This window comes from Ictidomys tridecemlineatus, chromosome 1, assembly GCF_052094955.1.
Source record: "Ictidomys tridecemlineatus isolate mIctTri1 chromosome 1, mIctTri1.hap1, whole genome shotgun sequence".
Lineage (NCBI taxonomy): Eukaryota > Metazoa > Chordata > Mammalia > Rodentia > Sciuridae > Ictidomys > Ictidomys tridecemlineatus.
This window is the reverse complement of record NC_135477.1, coordinates 181894734-181909311: the sequence shown is the minus strand read 5'-3', so window position 1 is coordinate 181909311 and position 14578 is coordinate 181894734. Positions and strand designations below refer to the sequence as shown.

Sequence of the window (14578 nt, the reverse complement as noted above, 5' to 3'; positions counted from 1 at the left end):
CATGGGTGCCCACCAGCAAGGAGGCCACTCAGCCGCAGAGCTGGGTGCAGGGTCGGTGGCCCTGCTGAGCTGCCAGGAGAGACACAGGCTACAGAGACACAAAGGGCACAGGGCTCTCCAGACGCAGAGCGGCTGGAGGCGGGTGGACACGCTCCCCTCCCCCACCAGGGCCCTCGTGGAAACTGGTGTCGCCATCCCCACCCCATGGTGTGTCCTAGAGTTCTGGGAAATGCCACCAGGCCGCGGTGCAACGACCCACAGGGTGCCAACACACCTGCCCCACCAGGAAGCCTGCAACACCTGTCCTGCCCGACAGCCCAGGCAGCTCACTGAAGGGGCCCATCGTGGGAGCCCAGAGCCCTGGTGGCCGAGTGCCCACCGAGTCCCCAGGCGTCAGTACTTTGTCCCCACATTGAGGCAGAGTGACCCCCGCTGCCTGCGAAGCCCCTGCTTCAGAGATGAGAAGACGGGCCGCACCCGCGGGGGTCAGTGCCTCTTAAACTGCGTGGACCAGCAGCTATGAGTCAATGTCCACTGAATGCTGCCCCAAAGTCCCATCTCCCGCGTGGCCTCTCCAGCTGCCCTTGGAGAGGGCTGCTGCTCCTCCCATCTCCAGTGGAGGACCAGGGTCCAGGTGCACGACCCTGTCGAGTCTCAACATGGAAATACCCAGCCACTTCAGCCCTGTGCCGAGAACTGACCGGGGCTGGGTGCCTGTGTCACCTCGTGACCCCCTACTGACCCCAGGGAAGGTTCCCATTCCTGCTAAGGTGCCACCGCATTGGGAGCCTGCAGGAGCAGAGCTCATCCTACCCAGGGAGGGAGCTCCAATCACTTGCTGTGTGGTGCCTTCAGTGTGCCTGGCGCTGTCCTAGGCCCTGGGGACCCACCCCACGACGAACACAGCAGAGCCAGTCTCTGCTCTGGTGGGGGCCTCTGGAGACCCAGCTCTTGGTGGCTGGTCCCTACTATTTCCCAAAGACCAGCTCCTTCCAAAGGGAGACCTCCCTGCCCAGGTCCCCAGTTCCACTGCCAGCAAGAAGCCCAGAAGAGAACCTGAGGAGCAGTGGCCTGGTTTAGAGGCCAAGAGGCCTCCTGGACACCAGCCAGCAAAACCAAGTCCTGGGCACTGGTCAGTGGCCGGAGGCCCCCAGGCGGACTGCGCCTGCTCCGGAAGACTGGATGCCACCTCCAGACCCTTCCCATGGGCTGGTGGCCTGGCTGGGCTTTAACTACTGGGCTCAAAGTGGAGGCACCAAGACATGACCTACCCTCCTGTGGAGCGGTGGCAACATGCCCAGCACCTGGAGCCATCCTGTCCGGCTCCGATCCCACCAGGCCCAGTGGGGTCTGCAGACACAGGAGCAGCTCCTGCTCCTCCTTGGCTGGGTGGCCCGGCACCCACAGGTCCATGGCTTGCTCTCAGCGCTAAAGGGGAAAAAGACCTTGGGCAAGTCTGCCTGGGGAGGGGGCAGGCCAGGTGGTCACTTGCCCAAGGTCACAGAGCGGATAAGTGGGGCACTCTCAGGTAGGAGTCGGCCTCGGGAGCCTGGGCTCCTACTGACCTCTTCTCTGTTAGGTTCGATCCTTGCAGTATCACTGCCAGACAGTCTTCCCATTCCAGAGAGAGAGAGACTACAAAGGCCTCCATCCTCTTTCCCAGGGACTCCTGCCCAGTTGCCCCAGATCAGCACCAAGCAGCAGCCACGGAACGAGGCGAGTCCCAGCGGCCAATTTGATGTGCTCCAGTGGGTGAGGCGAGTGAGGGCCACCTGGGGTGACGTGCCTGCATGGCCCAGGGACCTGGCCGGACAGAGCAGGGGACCTTCTCATGGCCCTTGACTCAGCTCACTTAGCTTGACACACACCCCAACTCTGCGGCAGAAGCCGAGCTGCAAGTCCCCCTGACACCCGGGCAGGTGCTCCAGCCTTCTGAGCCTGGTTCCCCTGACCCCACCCAGGGCGGCCTCACCCACCGCAGGCCCCTCCGTAAATCCTGATGTTAACCTGCCAACGCCAGGACAGCCCACTCCACCTTGGCGCTCGCCCCTGTGGAGTGGGCAGAAGCCCCCAGGTGGCCCACCTGTGAGAACGGAATGCACTGACGTGGGGACAGCAGCTAGTGCTCCTCTGGAGACCCAGAGATGACAGCGCTTTCTTGTCTACTGTCCCTGCCTGCCAAGTGCCCAATGCCTTCCGCTCACCCCCATTCCCCCTTCCAGAAGCACAGGTGAAGATGTCCACCGGTCAGGTCTCGTGCCACACACCAGGAGCAGGAGGAAAGAAAATCCCACAGCCAACATGACCAGGGCGAAGCCAAAGCTTCTCTGCTAAGGTCTGGCACTGGGTGAGGAGGGTGCGTCTGGTCCCTCTACCTCCACCACGGAGCACCAGAGGCACGGGCCAGAGCAACTAGACAAAGAAAAGAAATAGGAGGTGCCCACTCCAGGAAGGAGCAGCAAGATTCCCGATGCAGCAAGCCCCGGATGTCACACGGTCTAGAAGCCACACACGACCCGCGTGTCCACCACAGACGACGGCCTCCCTGAGACCAGGAAGCAGCCCCGCGCGTGAGAGCCACATCAGGACAGCTCAGGGATAAACTGAACAGTTTGTCCAGGGAGGCGGACGCCTGAGAGCTACGGGACGTGACAGAGACTGAAAAGGACCCAAAGAGACTGCAGGCCTGCCACCGACGGAAGCAGTCGACGGTCAGCAAGCAGACTCGGTGCGACCCCGCCCAGGAGTCCCATGCCACCGCCCCTAAGGCCTGTACGAGAGAGCCAAAGCAGTAGAGAAGAGGGAGGTCGAAGCAGTAGAGAAGAGGGAGGTCGAAGACACCAGCTTCCTGACTTAGGGTCACATTACAGAGCCACAGTCAGGAAAGAGCACGGCCCTGGCAGGGAAAATCAGCAGGAAGACGGTGCAGCAGGACCAAGCCTCCAGATACAGGGCCGCTAACTCGACCAGGCACCGAGAGGACACAGGGGAGCAGGCTCCTCAACCAATCAGGCTGGGAAAGCTGAGCATCCTGAGTGGAACTGGCCCCTTATCTTATACCATATGCAAAAATAAACTTGAATAAATAAGAACACGTAAAACCCCAAAGCACAAAACTGCTAGAGGAAATCAGGGAAGGCCTGGACACGGGCTTTGGCAATGATTTCTTGGATGTCACCAAGCAGATGGCATCAAAGGAACGGAAAGGCCATGGCTGGGAGACCCCAGGGCTCACTGGGGAGGGTCAGATTTACCACTCGGGAGCAAGAAAACGTCATCCCGTCAAAACTGGGCAGGGCTTGAACAGGCACTTTAATGGCCAGCAGGTCTGTGGAAAGGTGCCATCAGACACCAGGGAAATGCAGGCAGCCACCACCTCACGCCTGCTGTCCAGATGACAGAGAGCAAGCGCTGGTGAGGAAGTGGAGAGGGGACTCTGCACACCGTGGGGCTCAGACGAGCCCACCGTGGGGAAAGCAGCAGGGGGTGCCCAGCACCCTGCTAGCATCTCTCTGGGCACACACTCAGAGGACACAAAGCCACACCTGGCAAAGGTGCCAAGTTATGCAAACTCCATGAGTGTCCACCAAGGGCCAAGTGAACACGGAAGCAGGTGCAGACACAAAGAGACAGTGCCACAAGCCATGGGCCCAGAGGACACGTGCTGGGGGGAAGGCTAGACGCCCAGAGGACAACTTCGCACTGTGACCTCTCCCTGGCGCTCTGTTTTCTACTCAAAAGGTCAAAGACACAGGGAGTAAAAATGGTCCCCAGGATCAGGTGCAGGAGGAAACAGGAAAGAGGCAGAAGGAGGTCAAAGGACACAGATTTCCAAGTGGATCCACTGGAGACGAGGGACCACGGGTGGTGACGTGTGCGTGTCCCTCACAGGGGCTCTTGCCCCTGAGGAGTGAGCCATGAGCTGATTGGGACCTGCAGGGGGCTGGTCCCCAAGGTTTATGTGAGGGAAGCTGGGTCCCAGCTTTGGCAACGCGAAGTAATGGAACCCTTAACAGGTGTGGCCAGGAAGGAGGTCACTACCAGTGTCACTCTTGAGAGAGGTTAAGGTAGTTCTCCTGGGATTAGTTAGTTCCCGGGGGAGGGTTGTTATAAAAGCCCCTCCCATCCACCGATCTCTCCATGTTGTTTGTTTTCCCTGTTTGATCTCTACCTCTTGCACAAGATGCCATTGGCCACAAAGTGAGATAGCCAGGGGCACTCACACAGAGCCAGCGCAATGCCATCTGAACTCTCAGCCTGGAAATTGTGAGCTAAATAAACCTCTTTTATTTATAAGTTACCCAGCTCAGATGCTTTGTAACAGCACTGGAAAATAGACTAATCTAGCAACTGTGTGAGATGATGTTTCACTACAATAACCATTTTACTATGTGTGTGTCTTAAAAACATCATGCTGTGGGCTGGGGATGTGGCTCAAGCGGTAGCACGCTCGCTAGCGTGCCTGCGGCCCGGGTTCGATCCTCAGCACCACATACAAACGAAGATGTTGTGTCCACCGAGAACTAAGAAAAAATAAATGTTAAAATTCTCTCTCTCTGTCCCCCTCTCTCTCTCACTCTCTCTTAAAAAAAAAAAAATCATGCTGTACATCTTAAATATACACGATACAATTTAAAAAAAAAAAAAAAAAGACTTGGAATCTGGAGTCTCCACTCCTAAAACACTACAGTGCTGGGTGAAGTAGTGAAGTATTCCTTTCCAAGTTTCCCTTGTGATGTGGGTGCTGGGCCCTTGTCATTGGCTCTGCTTACAAAAGGTGCAGGGTGCAATAGAAGAACCGCAGGGTGGGTGCCGACTGCCACGCCCACTCCAGGCATGGATGCCACCTCCTATCCCGCAGGTCTGTGTCTTGGTCACAGACTGCCTTGCGCCCCGCAAGCCCAACCCTACATTGCCATAAGCTTGCGAGGCCCAGAGGCAGCCGAGCTGCCCCTGCCCTGGGTCCTGCTCATGTTAAGTCATGTGACGTCACACGGGGACTGGGTGGTCTCCTTCCCTCCAGGAGGGTCAGTTTACAGGGAGAGGAGGGAGAAGAGGAGCCACAGGTCAGCTTCTCAGCCGGATGAACACGTCACGGCAACGTAACGCATGGACCGTGGGGACACGGGACATGGGGTACGTGGCAACACAACTTTTCATACACTTAAAATCATTTCTGAATTAAAAGTTCCCTTAGTTTGTAAAAATGAGATGCACCAGGCCTGCGAGGCAGGGGCAGGCCCTAGCCTGGCAGCAGAGCTTCAGTGAACATGGTCAGGGGGCAGCCGACCCTCACCCAGCCCACGCTGGGCCTGCAGCTGGGGCTCTGGGGACCGGCCAGGGCTTCCTCCGCAAGAGGCGGTGGCACTAACCACAGACGCTCCTTGGGCTCCCGGGAACTTCCTGCCTGGCAGCTGCGCAATGGGAAATGGCCACCGGCGGCCTCCTCCCATTACCCAGAGGCCTCAGGCTCCCATGGCAACAGTGACAAACACAACCAGGCGGACGGGATGACGTCGGTGTCCGTGGGGTGTCCCCGAGAAAATGCCAGTGTTAACCTACCCCCAGGGGCTGAAGCCGTGGTCAGGAAGGCCAGCTCTGATGTCACAGCGTGCCAGTCAAGGCTGTGTCACCTGTTTGCGTGACTCTGCCGAGTCCTGTCCCCTCTGTACCCCGGCATCCTGCCTCGAGGGTGCGCGGAAGAGTCCAAGCCTGGCCCTTGGTAACAGCTGGCTCCGTGGGGACCCCCGGTGTTACCAGTGCCTCAGCGGGAGGTTCCTGATGGGGACACCCTGGGAGCAGGAGGTATGACAGGTCCTGCAGAAGGGCGTGTCCCTCAGGAGGGACTTCCACCAGCTCTAGGCCTGCCCAGGGAGGCAGGAGCAATGGTAAAGGCAGCAGTGCCATCCCAGCAGACGGGCCTGGAGGAGTCAGCCCCTTGGGCCAAGCCTGGGCCAGGCCAGGCCCAGGGTAGGACGGGACTCCGAGGCTGCCTCTGTCCTGCTGCAGGTCTGTGCCCACCAGAGTCCAGGGCTCGGCCCAGAGGTCTGTCCATCCGCCCAGCGAGCACAGCTGTTCACACACCACACACACGGGGCCTGCACACTGCAGCCATCAACGACCCTTGGAAAGGCTGGTGACTGTGGTGCTAGACAGAAATAAAACCAGAGTTGGCGCCAAGCACCTCCACACACGTCATGAGGTCTTCATTAGGGCCACACGGGGCCCCGCTTCCTGCTGGGGCATCGCCGCCGCTGGCCGGGGCCTGCGCCTGCTCCGACCGCTCACTGAGGTCTGGCATCTGTGTCCCTGTGGGTGCCACCAAGGATGCAGAGTCCAGCTTCAGGCCTAACCACGAGGTGTGCTCACGTGAGCCTCTCTGCAAACAAGGGGCCAGGCTTTCCAAGAGCCGTCTCCAGATGACTGGCGGCTGGGGTCAGGGGCGCTGCGAGGACCATGGGCTTGTGCTGCAGGAAGGGGGGGGGGGATGCGCTCCTCCTTCCAGGCAGCGCATCTCACAGGCCACAGGCGCTGGTCCCATCCTCCCCAAAGCCCTGCGGGGACAGTACGAACACCCCAATTTGCAGGTAAGGCAAACCAAGGCTTGGGGACAGTCTCTCGTCCAGGGCCCCCGGGCGGAGAAGAGCGAGGCAGGAATGCAGATTCAGAGACCCGTCAGGCCAGCACCCGAGGGCTGTTCCCAGGGCGGCCTGGCCGTATGCCCAGTTGCGGGATTTACAGTGGGGAACCTTCTGGAAGGTGGACAGGGTGGACCACCATGCAGCACGTCCCCCTGAAGATCTGGAGGCTCTCTCTGCACACTCTTTGAGTGTCACCTGGACCCAGGAAACGTCAAACCAGGCTGGGCAGTACCGGGCTCCCAAGTTCTTCAGGGAGACTGTGGCTAAATTCTGTGCCTTCTGGCCTGAGAGCCGGTGGCAGCCAGCAACTGGCCGGTCAGGGCAGCAGCCAGGCAGGAGGCACTGAGGGGAGCCACCAGCCCCTGGGGCTCCAGCCGCTCTGCCAGCCGGTGGTGGCCTGGCCGTTCCCAGCCCTGGACCGGCTTCCTACTTAAAACTAAAGCCGCAGGAGCGAGTGGGCAGCCCGTGGGGAGGGCAGGCACCTGCAAGCCGCACGTCCAACAGGGGCTCATGTCCAAAATACACGACACAGGAGCCCATGAGAAACCCAGAGGACAGGGACAGACACATCTTCAGAGACGAGCGGCCACCGGTCTATCAGATGCTCAACATTGCTCATCGCCAGGGAAATAAATGCCAGTCCCTGGGACTCAGACCACACGGGCTAGGTCAGCTGTACCAGGAAGCATGACCAGTGTTGCGGGGGGATGTGGGAAAAGGGCTCCCTTACGCTCTGCTGGTGGGAGGGGAACACAGAGCAGCCACCGCAGAGGCCACTTTGGAGGCCACTGGAAAACCCACAAGTGGACTACAGGATTCAGCAAGCCCATGACAGGGCCCTCTCCAAAGGACTGAAATCAGGATCTCAAAGAGACGTCGCACCCCAGGCAGCCCACTGATGGAGAAAAACGAGGAATCAACCTCAACAAGTGAATGCAGGCATACACACGTGCTGGAATACTACTCAGCCTGGAAAAAGAAAGGGAATCCTGTCGTTTGCAGTGAGACAGATGAACCAGGAGCATACTAAGTGAAATGTGTCAGGCACAGAAGGCCAAATACTATCTGATTCTGAGACATGAGGCTTCCAAAACAGGCAGACTAAAGAAATGAGGTCACAGGGGCCGGGGAGAGGGACGCTGGGAGATTTCCACAGATAAAGGTTTCAGGCCTGTGGAGCAAGCATGTCCCTAGAGATCTGAGGGGTGGCACTACCTGTGATCGACCCCATGCATCGTGCACTGGAGTCTGTTAAGACTGCAGACCTCAAGTGTTCTGGCTGCACTTCCAAAAACTGAATTAACACAGTGTGACTGGAGAGGAGGCCTGAGGGGTCTGGGGGCCCAGGGCTGGTTTGTACCAGCTGCGGCTGGTGATTACATGATAAACATGTCTAACATTTCAAAGTGTGCACCAAAAAAAGAGCCAAGTTTATTATATGCTAGCTTAAAAAATTAAGCAAAAATAAAATAAAGTCCTAACAGTCTCATGTCACGCATAAGGCCAGCGTGACTTCAGTCCAGCGAGGCGCCCGGCAGGACGCTCAGCACAGGGCTCATAGCTCAAGAACCACAGGCAGGAGCAACAAGGTAGCGCTGCCCCCTCCTTCAGGGACCCTGCCACCCAGACCAGAGCAAGAGGAAGGGAGCTCGTGTTGCAGGGGCCGCTGGGAAGCCAGCAGCCATGTGTCCAGGCACATGGATGAGCTGCGACCCTAACTGCATCCGTCCTTCGTCCAGGGGGCCCACCACTGGAACACAGCAGACTCGGTCCAGTTCAAATGCATCTCGCTTCCTGAGCAGGGCAGGTTCCAGGAGGGGGCTGCTGACAAGGACCAGAGATGGCACTGTCAGGTGTGCCAGGTCCCCAGGGGGCCCCTTGCTGCACCAGCCAGGAGACCCAGCATTTCTTTTTCCTTTTCCCTTCTGAGCTGGGGTCTCACTATGTCACCCGGGCTCGTCTCGACCTCCTGGCTTGGGTGATCCTCCTACCACAGCCTCCCGGGTGCCGGGGTCAGGCGAGCATACAGCTGACACCCAGAGTTTCTGAGGGCTGATTTCCCTGGGTATGAACAGGACTCAGCGTGCCTGCTCAGAGGGCACAGAGGAGCATCCTAAGGAGCTCCTACGGAGTGCAGGAGGGACTCCTCCCGCCTCTCCCTTGGGCCAGGATTTTTTATGTGGAGCGTGGGAGGTTTCTGCCCTCACACAGCCAAGGTAATTAGGTTAATAGGCCTAAATGTTAAAGCTGCAACAGACAATTAGGCTAATTACCACTCCTAAAGGACAATTAGGGCTGTGTTTCCCAAACCGGGTTCTAGGCATTCTAGCAACAGCAGGGCGCCTCCGAGGACTCATCAGGCAAAACTGGGCTGAACCAAGAGACCGTGGGTCCTCCGTGCAGGATGCCTGGGAGCCCTGAGTGAGGCAGCCTGACAGTGGTGTGCACGGGCAGGACTCCGCGTGTCACCGTCTCCCAGAGCCAGGACTTGTGCTAACACGCGCTTCTGATGCAGGTGGGCGCTGAGATGATGCAGGTTCAAGAGCTCCCGGGCGATGCTGGAGCTGTTGGCCTGGGACTTCTTGGAAGATAGAGGATGTTAACAGAAAAGACCCCCAGCCCATCACTTTACTGGTGGCCTCTGCCCTGCTGGCTATGGGTTCTCTCAACACAGAGCACTGGAATCACAAAGGGGCTTTCAAAAGTACCCAGGCCCCACCCTGGGGTCCGGACCACTGGGCCTGGGGTACAGCTTGAGTTTGGGGATTTTGACATCTTCTCAAACGATCCCGATGGAAGTGGGGTTCAAGCGCACCATTTAGAGGTACCAGCTCAGCCTCACCCCAGGGCCCTCCTATGCCCTGCCTGGCTCTCCTGGGTCTATAGAAACCGCCCAGCAACTGGGGGGGGGGGAGCGGGGAATGCAAGGCCACTGCCTACTAAAGCAAGGTCACAGCCACCAGGAGATCAGAGCCGGGGATCCAAAGGCCTGGGGGAGCGAGTCCCCTACACGCCCAGCCCAGAGGAGCAGGTGGACACAGCCCCGTGGACAGCACGCAGACCTGGCCTTCAAGAGTGATGCCATCAGCTGGTGTAAGGGCTTTTGAAAACGCTGATTCCAGAATCAAGGGTCAGACTGCATGAAACCAGTTTTAAAAATAGAAAGAAAAACAAGAAAAAGACTGAAAGCTCTGAGCTTTGTGAGGAGCCCTGCTGGACAGGGTCAGCCAAGAGGAAGCCAATCAGAAGGGGCTCCAGATCGCTCTCAATTTAGTGAATGGAAAAGAAGCCTATAAGGCGGCAATGGGCCACCGCTGGCTGATGGGCCCTGCTCCTGCCCTCTGCCACCTCAACAGGCCCTGTGTGTCCAGGAACAGTGCAGTGCTGCCTTGGAGAGCTGCCGGGGTCAAAGTGAGTGGACCCCTGCCAGCTTCTTCCAGCCGTCCTGAGCTAGTAAGTGCTCAATCAACACAACACACGGGCTCCCGCGTTCCCTCGGCTCTGGGTTTTAGGCAGGCCTCCATTTACGCACATGGCTGTGAAGCTTGTGCTGTGGTCGCTCCCGGGAGCTCCGCTGGGACGAGGCTCACTGGGCATGCAGGCCTCCCTGCTGTCACTCTGCTCGGGGTTAACTGTGCTCACAGTCCCCGTGGGGGCTGAGGCTCAGCCGGGCGCAGGCGCAGGGGCAGCCACGGTCTGCAGGGCCTAGCACACAGGCTGCGGGGTGCACGGGGTCCAGACCCGAGGGCCAGCACCAGGATGGGGAAGTATTGCTCCACCTTGGAGAGCTCCCACTGGGTCCTGAAGAGGTCTGGGGTCTCCCAGAGGGCAGAGACCACTTGGAAGGCCAGAGTGAGAAGTGACCCAAGGGACCGCACAGGGCCAGCACCATAGGCTGTGGCCCCTGTTGTCACACAGGGTCCCAAGCTTGCTGCACACTTGGCTCAATGCTCCGCGGCCTCCATCTTGAAATTCCTAATACTTTTCCAGAGGGGCAGCACTGGGCCCCACAAATTATGTGGCTGTCCCTACAGTGCAGGGGTGTCCCACTTGTCCCTACAACTCTCATCTCCTTGAAGGAGAGAAATGAAGCTCCAAGAGGCAAGTCCATTGTCCCAGGGCAGGGCACGGGTCAGGTAGGGAAGCAGCAGCCCCCAGGTCTTGGGGTTTGAACTTGGGCTTTGTGGGGGCATCAGCCACCTGCGCCTCCTTCCTGAGAGAGAGTTCAGGCTCCACTGGCTTGGGGCATGGGGACGCCACGTGCTGTTCTCTCCCCCCCCCCCCCAGGCTCAGCAGCAGAGCTGGCAGGTGCCTCTGGTCCCGGGCCAGCCGGAACTAGGGACAACACCCACGGATCTAGGTCACAAGGCCAGTTCCACAAGTACGTGCCCAGCTATCAGTGGACCTGTGGGCAGAGGCAAAGCAAACACAAGACACCACCTCAGGTCCAGGGTCCCTCCTCTGCGCCCACCCCCTCCCTCACCCAAAAACAATGCTGAAAGGGAAGGGGCAGGGGTCTGGGGGGAAGGGGCAGGCACTGGGTTCCATCCCTAGGGGAGGAAGGAAGAAGGATGCAGACCTGCTTTTCATCGCTAGCTGCCAACGGCCCCAGTGCCCAGCAAAAAGCTGCAGCAATCACAGTGGCTTGGCCCAAGCACCGCCCTGGGTGCTGGACATGGCCTGAATAAAGCAGATACAAATCCTTGCCCTAGGGTGCCCACAGAGTAACGGGAAGGAGAAGAATAAGCCTCAGAATTAAGCAAATGACGGGGTGCTGGGTGAAAGGTGTTAAAATGAAACGACAAGAAGAACAATTGCAGCAGCTGGAACTTCCGGCAGCACCCTGCGGCATGTGCTGGACTTCCCCGGGGTCTGGCCTGGACCCTGTCCTTTTCCTGGAGCTCCTAAGGTGCACAAGGTCCTAAGGGCAGGAGAGAGGAGCGTGGCAAGCTCAAGGTTTCTGTTTCTTCTCCTGCTACAGGAAGAGCACCAGGAAGTGCACTAGGAAGCCAGTTTGCCCCTGGCCTTGAACTGGGGCTGGGGAGTCATGGCAGAGCACGCCCCTCTGCCCCTCCTCCAACTGGGCAATGAGAGCCTCTGGGTCTCCTCTTCTCCCCAGCTAAGGCTCTGAAGCCCATGTCAAGGCCTAGTCACTGCCTCTCCCGCTGCCCAGGACAAAGACCTCCCACCCAAGGAGTCTCCCCCTCCTTTATCTAAAGTGAAGATTAGCTCCCTCTCCCAGGTGGAACGGGGATGGGCCTCAAGTCTGCCTGTGCAATGCTGGATGGTCCTTGCTCGCTCGCTGGCACTTCCAGTCCTCAGGCTCCATTAGCCCTCCTCCCTCCTCCTCTGGGGCCACTGAGCAGGCTGGGCCACCTGCCACCGGCCTCCCCACAGTGGAGCACGTGGCAGAGGGCTGAGCACGGTGCAGGCACTCAGTGAATACTTGATAAGCAAACACTGAATAGGGGGAAGGTGCGTGGGGACAGGGGAACTTCCTCAGCACCCGAATCCTAGACCCTTTGGTTAAGAGGTCTTAAAAAGCACAGGTCGCCTGGGTGCACAGGGCTCGTCCTCCAACGTGCAGCCACCAAGTGTGGAATCCACCCTCAACCATGCTGCAGTGGGCCCCAGGGCGCTCAGGGCCAGAGGCATGCCCACAGAGCTCTGGGCAGCTGCCAGAAGGCTGCACCAGTCCCCCTTAAACACCAATGCCGGTGACAGCAAGCGCCTCCAAGGCCAAAGGCTAGCACTGGCTCACTTGGTTTCCTTATTTCACCTTTCCTGCCCCCCAAACTTCCAACCAGGATCCAGGCCTATCCTTCCCTGCAGCACCCAGGAAGCCTAGGGTAAGCCCCTCAGCCTCTACTTCCTCCTCTGTACGATGGGGGTGCAGAGTGAAAGGATTAAGTGACCAGAGGAAGCAATTTCTCCAACAAGCTCAAAATCATTTGACAAACGAGGGGGCAGGAATCTCCTCAGTCCAAGCAAGGGAGGTGACTGAAACTAGGAGTGGGTGTGCAAACGGCTCTAGTGGCCCCATCTGTCGGCATGAGGACTGCCCTGAATTCCATCGGTGGGGCGTTCTTTGTTCAAAGTGCCCTGAGTCTGCATGCATTTGTATCAGGGACCTCAGTGCCAGCCTCAGGGCTGCCCCGAAGGAGCAGGAAGCTAGGAAATGTTTGCCAGGTGGCCTCGGTGCCCACGTTGAGCAGGAAAACCACGTCAGCTGGTCAAGAGGTTCAAGGATGATGTCTTCTCCAAACCTACACCCCAGCATGCTCCCATGCCATGGTTGACAGCAGGCTAGGACCTTCCCTTCCGGGGGACTGTCACTGTACTACTTCACCTGTGCTTGACTCTTCCTGATGCTGGCAGCACAGGCTGGCACAGAGAAGCCCCTCCTGCACTAATGCCCTACTTCAAAGCGGTGAAGCTGCACAGCTGTTCAGCCCTCTCCTGAACCGGGGCCTCACAGGTGGGGACCTTATTTTTAGACCCAATTTGAAAGTGGTGAAACCAGAAGCTGAGAGGGTTCAGACACTTGCTGGGGTCAGGTGGCTGAGCAGTGAGGGGAGGTCCCAACCTAGAGCCCTTGCCCCTGATTTTTGGAATATACCCCCGCTGCTCAGTGTGGGCATCGAGCCAGGATGCTAATCCAGCTCCTCCTAAAAAGCCCTGCTATTTTCCCGGCCTTCAAGGGCATCCCCTGGAGCTCCGCACCTCAAGGGAACGTGTGGTGGAGACCCGGTTGCGGGCCGACTTCCAGAATGCCTGGTCCAGCATGACAGGGGCCAGCGAGGCAGCTGGACCCCACAAAGGGCCCATTGTTGTGACTGCAGAAAGCCAAGGCCAGACCCTGCTGGCCCCTCTGCAGAGCCCTTTCCAAGCCTGCCAGGCCTCCTTCCCTTCCCGTAGTGCCCCCAGCCCCGGAGCACAGAGACTGGGCTGGGGTCGGGGTGGGGGTGGGGACAGGCCTTCATCTGGACAGGCCTCCTGATCTGCCCTGCCTGGGGGTGCCTCGGGCTCTGGAAATCCAGCCCTCTCCCGCTGCTGCGGGGCTGGCTGAGGGTGCAAGCCGCTGCGGATCCCAGGGGCCCAGGCGAGGTGCCCTGGCCCCACCTGTCACCTAGGGTGGGGTCCACTAAAGGAGGCCGGGAGAGGGAGGAGGGGATGCTCGTGGGTTCCCATCTGGGGGTTGGGGGAGGGAATGCAAGGGGTGCGGGCGCTGGGGAAGGGGCTCTGCGGTCGGCGGGAGGGTGGGCCGGCGGGCTGCCCGCGGGGCCTCCGCGCCTCCGGCCGGCTCGCTGCAGGGCGGGGGTCCCAGGGCCTGCCAAGGCGTGCACCGCGCGGGGGCTGCTTTGGCGCGCAGGGCAGGAACGTGCGCGGCTGCCGAGCGCCGCGGAGGGTCCCGGGGGGGGGGTCCCAGGGGCCGGGCCGCCCCACTCACCTCCTGAAGTCAAAGGGCATCGTGCCGCCGCCGCCGGGGAGGGAGCGCTGCAGGCCGGGCGGGCCGCGCGCCGCGTGGGTCCAGCCCGTGCCGCCGCCTCCTGGCCGCCCCGCCCCCGCCGGCGCCCCGCCCCCGCCGCCGCTGCCGCCGCGGGAAGTGACGCTCCGAGCAGCCCATTGGCCGCCGCCGCCGCCCCTTCCGCTCGGTGAGCCTGGCCGTGGCTGTAGGCGGGGCGGGAATCGAGGCCCCCAGCGGAGGGGAGCCCCGGGAATCCTGCACCCGTCCCTTTGAGCCTTCGCTGGGTCTTCCTCCTCGTTCCTCCGGGTGGCCTGCGGCAAATGGCTTTGCCCGTCGGGGCCCTGATCTTTGCATTTGCAAAACAACTTCTTTGAGCTGTGAATTAAATGGGAAGGTCCCCGTTTGGTCCGTGCAAGTGCCCAGCTCCAAGTGAGGGCCTGGTATTAGGGGAAGGCAGGAGGTCTGAGAT

The 14578-nt window shown here is 59.7% G+C and overlaps 1 protein-coding gene and 1 long non-coding RNA gene across 2 annotated transcripts in view; both read right to left on the bottom strand.

Annotated features, from left to right (window-relative positions):
* The window catches only part of Ergic1 (endoplasmic reticulum-golgi intermediate compartment 1), a 73170-nt gene extending 58957 nt beyond the window's left edge, over positions 1-14213 (bottom strand). Inside the window, exon 1 of the mRNA XM_078052455.1 lies at positions 14092-14213. Within this exon, the coding sequence (XP_077908581.1) occupies positions 14092-14111 (20 nt within the window). The 5' untranslated portion in view covers positions 14112-14213. The remainder of the gene's footprint in view (positions 1-14091) is intronic.
* On the bottom strand, positions 8051-10167 carry LOC120885468 (uncharacterized). The gene is made up of 2 exons (XR_013440099.1): positions 8915-10167; positions 8051-8465 (listed from the first exon to the last, which is right to left on the bottom strand). It is a non-coding gene; the product is annotated as an uncharacterized LOC120885468 (long non-coding RNA).
* Positions 14214-14578: the final 365 nt, after the last annotated feature.